The sequence below is a fragment of the Chlorocebus sabaeus genome, chromosome 2 (genome assembly GCF_047675955.1).
Source record: "Chlorocebus sabaeus isolate Y175 chromosome 2, mChlSab1.0.hap1, whole genome shotgun sequence".
Classification (NCBI taxonomy): domain Eukaryota; kingdom Metazoa; phylum Chordata; class Mammalia; order Primates; family Cercopithecidae; genus Chlorocebus; species Chlorocebus sabaeus.
This window is the reverse complement of record NC_132905.1, coordinates 824,631-836,023: the sequence shown is the minus strand read 5'-3', so window position 1 is coordinate 836,023 and position 11,393 is coordinate 824,631. Positions and strand designations below refer to the sequence as shown.

At 60.3% G+C, this 11,393-nt stretch overlaps 1 protein-coding gene across 2 annotated transcripts in view; it reads left to right on the top strand.

Moving 5' to 3' along the window:
* Window positions 1-4,802: 4,802 nt before the first annotated feature.
* COL20A1 (collagen type XX alpha 1 chain) overlaps window positions 4,803-11,393 on the top strand; it is a 42,616-nt gene continuing 36,025 nt past the window's right edge. Inside the window, exons 1-3 of one of the 2 annotated variants that reach the window (XM_073005289.1) lie at window positions 4,803-5,692; window positions 5,840-6,228; window positions 8,477-8,587. In XM_073005289.1, the coding sequence (XP_072861390.1) occupies window positions 5,580-5,692; window positions 5,840-6,228; window positions 8,477-8,587 (613 nt within the window). In that variant the 5' untranslated portion in view covers window positions 4,803-5,579. The remainder of the gene's footprint in view (window positions 5,693-5,839; window positions 6,229-8,476; window positions 8,588-11,393) is intronic. The other variant, XM_073005290.1, reaches the window with a different exon arrangement.

Sequence of the window (11,393 nt, the reverse complement as noted above, 5' to 3'; positions counted from 1 at the left end):
GGGTGACTGTAGGCGGGAGAGGCCCAGGGAGGTCCTGGAGTCTGTGTGTCTCAACTGGGTGGCTCCCAAGGGTCGTCCCGCTCTGGGGCAGCACTTTAGGGCAGGTGGGCTGAGGCCAGAACTGCTGGATGGGGAAGACGGAAGTGGCAGGTCCCAGCCCAGGCTCTGTGGGCCTGGAGTCCGTTCTTGGCTCAAGCCTGGTCTCGGCCTCTGGCCAGCTTGGTGGGGCGTGGGCAGTGATGCTGCACCGTCCCTGGCCTCCAGCACGCAGTTCCACCCCCACTGTGGCTCCGGGAGTTCAGGCTGACAACACTGGGCACCTTCTACCACCTGTCCCTTCCCTTGAGCCAGCCTCTGCTGTCTGTCCCCAGACATTGGCCTGACCCAGTGGACACTCAAGGCCAACTTCTGCCCTTCCGGAAACTTGTGAGTGCACTGGGTTTCCCCGGCCACCCACTCATCGCATCCGCTGGCGTTGCTATCCCCCTGTTGAGCTTCCCGGGGGCAGTCCCTGCCCTGTGAGCCTCCATCGCTGGCCCACGGGGCTGGGTGAGGCTGGCGGCCGACAGAGGGGCTGAGTGAGGCTGGTGGCCGTGGGGGCTGGCCCTGCTCTGTTTTGACCCAGCCCACACAGCCGGGCGGGGATTGGGGGTCAGCCCCCAGAGCACCGAGGCTTCTGCTGGGCTGGAGGCTGCACGGGAGGCCACTGGGGCCATGTCCTCAGAGGCCATCTGGGACCTCTGGGCCTGGGATCCCCACGTGGAACCAGGTGATGTGTGACTAGCCACAAGCATGCAGGGGGTTCCTGTGGGGTTGGGCCTCAGTGAGGCCACAGTACCCTGGAGAGGACAGGACAGTGGCTGACTCAGGTTCTGTCCTGTTCCTTAGTCATGACCTAGGCAGCTCTCCTGCCCTGCCTGAGCTGGATCACTGCCAAGAGGTCTGAGGGGTGCTACGGGGCGGGGTGAAAAGGCAGACGGGTCTGCCCTTGTGGAGCTCACGTTTCATGAGCCAAGAGTGCTGAGTGCCTGACTGCCTGGTCTGTGATGACTCTGACGCTGGCTTGCATGTGTGGGATGAGGGTGCACACATGTGTTCCCAGGAGCCTGTGAGCCGGGGCTGCACTCCTGCCCCCCGTGCCTGGTGCCCGTCTGCCAGGCTGGGTGCCCTCCGCTGGCCGCGGCCAGGACTGCAGGCACCTCTGGCTCCCTGGGAGCCCATCACTGCGACGACCTGAACCATTTACCAGGCTGCTGCAGGGACAGCTGGTTGATGGATGGGCTGTGCAAGAGGTGGCTACCGGCTGGGCGCAGCGGCTCATGCCTTTTATCCCAGCACTGTGGGAGGCCGAGGCAGGTGGATCACCTGAGGTCGGGAGTTCGAGACCAGCCTGGCGAACGTGGTGAAACCCCATCTCTACTAAAAATAGAAAAATTAGCTGGGTGTGGTGGTGGGTGTCTGTAATCTCAGCTGCTCGAGAGGCTGAGGCAGGGGAATTGCTGGAACCCGGGAGGCAGAGGTTGCAGTGGGCTGAGATTGTGGCATTGTACTCCAGCCCAGGCAACAACAGTGAGACTCCGTCGCAAGGAAAAGGAGGTGCTCATGAAGAGGTGTATCCTGAATCCGAATCTGTGTGGCCCAGGGATCCAGGGAGGTGCAGGAGAGGTCGGCCCTCTCCTCTGCAGCATCCAGCCCAGGCCTTTCCCTCCAGCAGGTGTTGCCTCTTCCTCTGTGGCTGCTGTACCAGCGCTGGCCTCCCACCGCGCACCTCCAGCTCCTCTTGCCTCTGGAGGCTGAGCCCAGGGCCAGGCCAAGTGGTTTCTCTTCAGCTACTAGAACAGCAGGCGGGCTGGGAGAGGCAGGCTCATCCTCCCTCAGGCCTCAGGCAATGCAGGGTCGGGAGGCCTTGAGGGGACTGGCCCTCTCACACTGTCCTGAGTGCAGAGGAGGCATGGGCTTGGGGACTGGGCTCACAAGGCTGACAGCTGCCTCCAGTGGCCTTGAAGCACCCGTGCAACGCGTGGTATTAGGCTGGGGTCCTTAAAGGCAGAGGCGAGGACAGGCATTTGGGTGCACTAAGGGGTCCATCGGGGGAGGCAGATGCCTGGGCCAGATCCACCTTGAGCTGTGGACAGTGAGTTTCTCACGAGGCTGTGCAGTGAGGCCAGGACGCCCACACTTGTGTCATCACCCAGTCATTGGGCAGGGGCCTCCAGGGTGCATCTGTAACCTCCCAGGCAGCCCTGGGGCAGGGACAGCCGTGAGTGGCTGGCAGTGATGCCCCAGCCCCAGGGAATGGGTACTGGGCTCAGAGAAGGGGACTCAGGGGCCCCAGCAGCAGCTCCAGGGGATGTTGACACACCCATGGCCCAGCAGAGCACGGGCTGCCCGCCGGCTGCTGTGGTGTGGTGCTGGGGAGGGAGGTCTGCAGCCGCCAGAGGGGATGGCCCTTTACAGCCGCAGGCGCTGCGGGACCCTGTGCTGCCTGGGTGGGGCCTGTGATGGGCGGAGCTGCAACAGGAATGGGGCAGGGGTGGGGCCGGGTCCCAGTTGGGAGCAGCCCGGGGTCCTGTGGGGTCAGAGGCCTGTTTTCCAGGCCTGGGTACCTGCTGAAGCTCTGGTTACTGGCACCAGTCTGCAAAGTGGGTTGGGTGGTGGGAGCCTTCAGGATGGGCTGGGAGGGTATACTGGGGGAGGGGAAGGGTTACCACATGGGTAGGGGGGTCCAGGTGCTGCCACAGCCTGCTCCCCACAGTGGGAGCCCCTAGTATCCAGCACCCACACGTGGCGGCCTTGGCATCTGAGTGGCTTTCCCTGTGAGCCCCTTCTTGCAGGATGGAGCCTCTGGGAGTGGGGAGTGAGGAGTAAAGGTGTTGGGCTGTGCAGCCCCTGCCTCCTCACTGGTGGGACCCTGCCCTGCTGTGCAGTGGGGTCCTTCATGCTGGGATCTCTGTGGTCCCCATTCTTGGAGAGATGCCCAGGGCAACAGACAGTAAGGGTGGAGGGCACAGGGAGGGGAGGAGAGAGAGGCAGGCCGAGGGGTGGGTCGGGAGGTGGGCTGGGGCAGTGACTTCAATGGAGGAGAGGCCTTTCATAAGCTCCAGACTTCCTGTGGCCACAGCAGGACCAGAGTGGACCAGCGCACCCCAGGAGAGAGGACTGGGGTCCTGGGAATAGGAGGAGGTGAGTGAGTTCCCTGTGGTCCTGAGGCTGGGTGGATAAGGGGCTACCAGGAGTTCCACTCAGCCTGTGATCTGAGGATGACTTTGACTTTCAGAAAAGTCGAGATAGAGACCAAGTGCCCCTATGAGCCACAGGACCGGGGTGCCCGGCATGGGGTGTGGCCAGGAGGGGCTGGGGCGGTGGGAGCCTGGGGCTGCCTGAGCTCTCCCCAAGGACTCCCTTCTTCGGGTCTCAGACAGCATCCAGGGCCGTGGGGGAACGAGGAGAGTGGACATCAACCAGAGAGTGGCTTGTACTTCAGGCTGGACGCCTGTGGCCCTGGCAGGGGTCCCACTGAGTCAAGCCAGGTTTCTGGGGTGGGAGGGTCCAGGGACTGGGGAGCTCTTGGGCTGCCCACTGGTGCCTCTGTGATCATATCAGGAACCCAGCCCACAGGTGCCTCCTACCCCAACGCCTGGGTCTTATCTGACTGCCCTTGGCTGGGGTGGGCAGCTTTCCCACCTAGTGAGGTCTTTCCCTTGCAGAGGGGCTGAAGTCCCTGATTTAAGCCAGCAGCTTTCCTGCCGGGTGAGGCCTTTGCCTGGCAGAGGGGCAGATTCCCTGGTGGGGATACTGGGGTCACACACTAGGAGGGGGTGTGCAGTGGGGGGTGTGTCTGCTCGGCTGCAGGGAGTGGGAGGGCCTGGGTCACTCAGGACCCTGGAACCCTACTGTGTGGGAGGTTGGTGCTTCTAGACCCAGGGCCTTCACTCAAGTCATGCCCTCAGCTCGTGCCCTCAGCTCAGGACAGGGGGGTAAGGGGCCCGACCAGGAGTACTCTGCCTCCTGAAGGCCAGCATTGGTGCAGGGTGAGGGGCTGGGGTGAGCAGTCGAGGGGAGTGGGAGTGCGGGGGAGCGGGGAGTGCGGGGGAGGAGGAGTGCGGGGGAGCGGGGAGTGCGGGGGAGGGGGAGTGCGGGGGAGCGGGGAGTATGGGGCAGGGGGAGTGCGGGGGAGCGGGGAGTGCGGGGCAGGGGGAGTGCGGGGGAGCGGGGAGTGCGGGGCAGGGGGAGTGCGGGGGAGCGGGGAGTGCGGGGCAGGGGGAGTGCGGGGGAGCGGGGAGTGCGGGGGAGCGGGAGTGCGGGGGAGGGGGAGTGCGGGGGAGCGGGGAGTGCGGGGGAGGGGGAGTGCGGGGCAGGGGGGAGCGGGGAGTGCGGGGGAGGGGGAGTGCGGGGCGGGGGACTGCGGGGGCGGGGGACTGCGGGGCAGGGGGACTGCGGGGCAGGGGGACTGCGGGGCAGGGGGAGTGCGGGGCAGGGGGAGTGCGGGGGAGGGGGAGTGCGGGGGAGGGGGACTGCGGGGCAGGGGGAGTGTGGGGGAGGAGGAGTGCGGGGGAAGCGGGGAGAGGGGGAGTGTGGGAGAGTGGGGGTGCGGGGGAACGGGAGTATGGGGGAGCCGCATGAGGGGGAGCGGCGTGCGGGGGAGCGGAATGTGGGGAAGGGCCGGGGAGGGGAGCGCGGCGGGGGCGGGAGTGCGCGGAGCTGGAGTGCAGGGGAGCCCGAGTGCGAGTGCGGGGGGAGCAGCGGGAGCCGCGGAGGGGAAGTGCAGGGGAGGGGACTGGGGGGGAATGGAGTGCAGGAGAACCCGCAGCATTTCTCCTTCAGCCTCGGGCCTGGCAGCTGACATGCGCCCCACATCTCCGAGTGGCACCTCTGGGCACTGGTCCCTGGCCTCTGGGTCCCCCTCAGCTGCTCCTCAGAGCACCCTAAATCCAACCTCCATTCCCAGCCCCTTTGAGCGGACCCAGCCTGGTTTTTCCTGGCGCTCCTTGTAGCCCACTCGGCTCTCCAGTGGCCTTGGCCGCCTCCCTGTCTCGGCCTCAGAGTGGCGTGCCCGTGGCACACACACCCTGCACCCCCGGCTGGCGTCCCCCAGACCCACCCGCTCCCCACTCCCGCCTGGGCAGCTGTCACTCTCCTCCACAGGTCTCTAATGACCTGGGGCCACAGGGACTCCACGTGTCCAGCAATCAGACATTGCCTGGAAAGCTCTCGCGTGGCCTCAGCCCTCCACAGCCCTGAGGAGCCCCAGGAGCAGGAGGCCCCGTGCCCGTCCCAGCCACCCCTGCACTGGGCTTGGGGACGACTGGGGGCTGGGGGTCCCGTTGTCACTCAGAGCAGCCCCCAGTGGTGTAAATGCCAAGAGGAAGGAGGGAGTGGGAGGCAGACCCAGCTTCAGCCTTGGGTCCTTGAGTTTTAGGCAGCTGGGAGGTATCCCCTAGACAGCAGGTTGCAGGCCTCTGGTCCCCACACGTGAGGAGTGGAGCCTGGTGTGGGGACAGCCTGCCTGGCCTGGAGGATGTGGAGACGCTCTGGTGGTGTGGTCAGGGAGGGGACAGACCCGGGGACGGCTGAATGGCATGGCCTCTTACCCTCCACAGCCTGAGCACCATGAGCTCCCGAGCCCCTGCACACCTCGGCCTCTGCCTCTGGCTGTGGCTGAGCACCACCCTGGGAAGAGAGCAAGGACAAGGTAAGGACACTGGCAGTGGACCCCTGCTGGCCCCCAGGCCATGCCTGCCCCACCAGTGCCCACCAGGGCGGACGAGCCCTCCGCCCCTCCGCCCCTGCGCCCTCCCGGCTTTCCTTATAAGTTGAATGCTTGCTGAATTCCGAGCAGCTCCCACAACAAAGGGAAGAGGATGGGACGGACGGGAGGGAGCGTGTGCTCCTGCCAAACCCTCAGCCTCGCCTTGGGAACGCGCCTGTGTGGTTTCGTTCTTTGTTACATCAATGCTTGGCTGAGAGTTACTCCACGAACACCTTTTGGAGCAGTCTCCAGGAAGCAGGAGGCTGAGGTGAAGATGGGGCCGCCTTCCCTCCTGCCTGCTTCCCACCGGCGCCTCCCACTGGTGTTTTGGGCACATAGCCCTCTGGCTTCTCCCAGTGAGGCTCCCGCATTTCCATGCAGCACCGCCTCCTCCGTGCACATCCCTGGGCGACCGCACCACAAGCACCACGTCCTCAGAAGGCCCCTCCAGTCTGGCCGCTACCGGTTGGGGCGTTTGGGTAACGTAGGGCACCACCCATGGCAGCAAAAGGAAATGTCAGAGGTGCTGTGGGCTCACCTGTCTGAGCAGCTTCTTCCTCCCGTTGAGAAATGTGGGTTTAGATTGATTCCAGGAAGGTGAATCTCTGTCTGTGGAGAAGGCTTTGGGCCTCGGCCACGCTATAAACTTGTTCCTGGGCTGGGCCAACGCGGCCCCTCCCGGCACCTGCAACCTGCAAGCTCCTGGGAGGTTTTGGGCTCCCACTGAGTGATGGTTTTATTCTGCTGGGGTGAAAAGCAGGAGGCGGCAGCTCCCCCTTCTAATGTGCATTTAAAGGACCACCACCAGGGCCTGACAGGCCGGGCGAGGGAGCCTCCACGGGTCGCTGCCGTTGCAGAGGGGCGGATGAGATACAGGAGCCCAGGTCTAACATGCTTCCGAATTTCGTGGCTTGTCTCGCGTGCTGAGGTGCCCAGTTTGCCCTGCACACAGGCAGCAGGCTGTTGCCTGAGCAGGTGCCTTGGTCCCCTCAGCTCAGGCAGGGTAACCCTGCCCTGGGGCCAGTGGGCGCCGAGATTTCAGTTTGAGAGAAGCTTCCACTGTCAATGTGAGACAAATCAGTAAGTGGTTCTACAGAAACAACTTGAGTTTAGGCAAATCTAGTTCTGTCTAGTTCAGGATTCAGCACGATGGGGCCGCCCCTCACAACAGCCTTTCAGAGGCCATTGAGTCCCCGAGGACAGCCAGGTGGGCTGGGGGCACTGAGTCCAGCCCAGGACGGGTGGGAGCCCACACGCGGGGGCAGCCCTTCCCAGGATGGCCACAGTGTGGCCACAGTCCAGGGAGGGGAGCGTGGTCCTGGGTGGGGCTCTTCCCACCAGCTGCTGTCTGCCCAGCACCCTGCTCAGGCCCCAACAGTACTGTCCCCCAGCAGGGAGCTGGGGAAGGGCTCCCTGACATTCTCAGGCAGAGTGGAGCAACAGAAGGCTCTTCACAAGCAGGGTCTGCAGGAGGGGCCCTGCTCACAGCTGGCCTTCAGAGCCCCCTTCTCATCCCCCACACATTCCTGCCTGCCTTTCAGCCCCATCCGGAGACCCGGCCCAGCTGCTGCCTGCTCTGAATGGGTCATTGTGTCTGCCCCAAGTGCCCCCCAGCCCCTGCCCTTCCCCCTGAGCCCCAGATTTCCGGGGGGCAGCCCAAAGAAGCCCATCTCTGTCCCCATTTTCCAAAAATAGCTGCCCCTACTGCAGAGCCCCGGAAGCTTCCAGGGGCCCCAACCCTCTCCAGAGCTCCAGGAGGTTGGCCAGGCCTCTGCTGCCCCCTCCTCCTCTCAGATGGCCTGGACACCCATCCCCCACCATGGGAGGCAGCCCTGTCTTGGGGGTGCGGACACACACACGTGCCAACGTGCACACACTTCCAGTGTGGGATTCTGCACCCACACTTCCCACTAAGGGGGCACGTGCACATGGCAGTGACCTTGGCAGCGAGGGGTCTGCAGCTTGCATGGGCACTTGTCCCGGGACCCAGCTCAGGGGACTCAGCTTAGGGGACCCAGCCCAGGGACAGCCCAGAGAACTCAGCCCAGAGGACTCATCTCAGGGGACTCAGCCTGGGACTCAGCCCAGGGGACTCAGCTCAGGGGACTCAGCTCAGGGGACTCAGCCTGGGACTCAGCCCAGGGGACTCAGCCCAGGGACCCCAGCCCAGAGGACTCAGCCCAGGGGCCCCAGCCCAGGAGACTCAGCCCAGGGGACTCACCTCAGGGGCCCCAGCTCAGGGGACTCAGTTCAGGAGTCCTAGTTCAGGGGTCCCAGCTCAGGGGACTCAGCTCAGGAGACTCAGCTCAGGGCCCTGGGCACGTTGCCAGCTGCTGTGTTGGCTCGGGGCCTCTGGTCACCAGTGGGGCAGTTGCTGCCCTCCCAGACGTGGGCCTGAGCCTCTTCCTGGTGGGAGGAACCCCGGAGAGCCAGGCCGGGACCTCCCTGGTGGGACTGGACTCCCTCTCACCGAAGCTACCGGGGTGGCCCTGTCACTGCGGACCCCAGGGAGGGCCAGGTTCTCCTCAGTGCCCGGGTGAGGCCTCGTCTCCCCAAGTGGGGCTGAGTCCCGCTCAGACACCCTGGGTGGGCTGTGTCTCTTTGGGGTCCCCCGGGATAGGACTGTGTCCCTCCCAAAGCTGAGGGCAGGATGCCTGTAACCCCCACAGCTGGTTAGGTGACTGGGGAGGCCGGGTCAGTCCTGACCACTATGTCCTGTTTCTGTAGCAAGTGGCCACCTGAGGCTGACTGTGCTGCCTGAGGACCAGCTGCAGATGAAGTGGAGAGAGTCGGAGGGGAGCGGCCTCGGCTACCTGGTGCAGGTGCAGCCCATGGCAGGTAAGGACCTGCACCCTCCCAGGCCCCCTTCCCCGTTAGCACATGCTGAGGACAGTCAGTGTGGCGGCCGCAGCCACCACTCAGGCCCACGGTGTCCCTCCCACTAGCCGCTTCGTGTGAGCACCTTTCTGGCCTCAGTGTCTGCTGTCCCCACATTCCTTTCCAAGCCCTGTCGTGTACGACACAGAACAGGGAATGCGGCGCTTCTGTCCCTGGCACGCAGCCCCTGCAGAACGCATTCAGTACATACTTTTAATTTTTTTAATTTTTAATTTTAATTTTTAATTTTTTTGAAGACAGGGTTTTGCTCTGTTACCCAGACTGGAGTGCAGTGGTGCAATCACAGCTCCCCGGAGCCTCAATCTCCCGAGCTTAGATCCTCCCACCTCAGCCTCCCGAGCAGCTGGGAGTACAGATGCACGCCGCCACTCCTGGCTGATTTTTGTATTTTTTGTAGAGAAGGGATTTCACCATGTTACCCAGGCTAGTCTTGAACTGGGCTCAGGTGATCTGCCTGCCTCAGCCTCCCATGGTGCTGGGATTACAGGCATGAACCACCACGCGCAGTCTGTATTTTTTAAATAAATGACTCCCTCCTCAGAACGAGTCTCAGCAACTCAGGGGCATTCAGAACAACCTGGACTCCGCACAGCGAACCCCAGAAGCACCTGCTCCCCACGTGTTAATCCTTGTTTACAGGAGCAGGGCCTTGAGGACACCTTTTCAGGGAACGCTGTTCCTAGAGCATGGAACAGCCCTAACCTGACAATGGAGGCTAATTTTAAAGCTTTTCAAAACTCAGGTGGAAAAGCACACAGGCGTAAATGCTAACTGTATGAGTCAGCACAGTGGGGTGGCCAACACAAACCCCTCCTGGGGTGGAAAAAGACCGTCCCGGGTGCCCTTCCCAACGTCCACCCTCCCCTGCTGCCCGGACGGCCGCCTCCGACAGCACAGACTAGTTTGCCTGTTTCAGAACATTCTCTAAGTGGAATCACACTGTGGTGACTCCCTCATGTCCGTGTCTTTGGTGGGCATTTTGTGAGGTTCACCCCGTGGTGTGTGACAGCCATCCGTTTTCTTTGCTGTATAGCATTCCCGTGTGATTTGTTCTGCTGTTGATGGACGTGTGGCTTGTGTCCAGGTTGGCTGTTGTGTAGACGCCGTGTGAGGGATCGTGGTCCGTGCGCATGTTGTTCTGGGTGTAAACCCAGGAGTGGAAGCACCACAGCGTGTGCGTGTTTTCAGCATCAGTAGAAAACGTTGAACTATTTTCCAAAGGGGTCGTGCCAGTGTATACTCCCATCAACAGCGTATGATCGCTTCCGTTACATGACGCCCTTGGCAACCAATGCTTGGCAGCGTGACTTGAGCTACTCTGGTGGGTGTTCAGTGGTATCCTGTGCTTCTTTATTGAGCTGTAATTTACATGCAGAAATATTCACCCTTTTGAGAATAGCTCTGTGAGTTTTATTTATCACATGAATTCAATCCTGTAACCACTGTCACAATTGATGTAGAGGACAGTTCTCTTACCCCAGGGTCAGCCCTTAGCCCAGTACCCCATAACCACTGAGCTGTTTTCTGTCATTCTGCCTTTTCCAGATAGATGTGCCTTATCAGGTTAAGTCCTGTTCTGTTCCTACTTAGGCTGAGTTTTTACCAAGAGAATGCATTATTTTTTCTAAATTCTTTCTTCAGTGAGGTGGTCATTTTCTCCTTTATTTGATTAATGTAGTAAATTACAGTGGTTGATTTTTTCAATATTAAATGTAATATATATATATCTCAAGAGACAGGGTCTCACTCTGTCCCCCAGGCTGGAGTGCATAGTGCAGTGGCACAGTCATAGCTCACTGCAACCTCCGTCTCCTAGCCTCAAACCATCTTCTCACCTTGGTCTCCTAAAGTGCTGGGATTATAGGGGTGAACCACTGTACCTGGCCTATCCCCTTTTGTGTATTATTAAGTCAATTTGCAAATATTTCATCTAAATTTTTTTTTTTTTTTTTTTGAGATGGAATCTCACTCTGTTGCCCAGGTTGGAGTGCAGTGGTATGATCTCAGCTCACTGCAAGCTCTGCCTCCTGGGTTCAAGCGATTCTCCTGTCTCAGCCTCCCAAGGGGCTGGGATTACAGGTGCCCACCACTACGCCCGGCTAATTTTTGTATTTTTAGTAGAGACGGGTTTCACCATGTTGGCCAGGCTGGTCTCGAACTCCTGACCTCGTGATCCGCCCACCTCGGCCTCCCAAAGTGCTGAGATTACAGGCGTGAACCACCGCACCCAGCCCATCTAAGATTTTAATACTTATATTCATGAGGGAATATTGGCCAAAAACTACCCTTTCTTATAAAGTCCTTTTGGTATCAGCTTTATACCTCATAAGATGAGGTGGGGAAGGATTCCTCTTTTTCAGTTTTCTTGAAGAGTTTGTGTAATGGTGGTATTTTTTTCCTTAAATGTTTACTAGAATTCGCTGGTGCTGACTTCTGGGCTTGTGTTGTGTGTGTGTGTGTGTGTGTGTGTGAACATTTTACATAATTGATTCATTCTCCTCAACAGACATAGGACTACTCAGATTTCCTAACTTTTTTGGTCAGTTTTGGTAAGTTAGTTTTTTAAATAGGAATTTGTATTTTATATGAATTTCCTGATTAATTGGCATAACATTTTTCATATTATCCCATAGATTCTGTAGTTATAGCACCCTTTTCATTCCTGTTATTGATTGAATCTTCTCTCTGCTTTCAAAAGGCAATCTGGAAGTTTTTCTACTTTATTAGTCTTTTAATAAAACACATT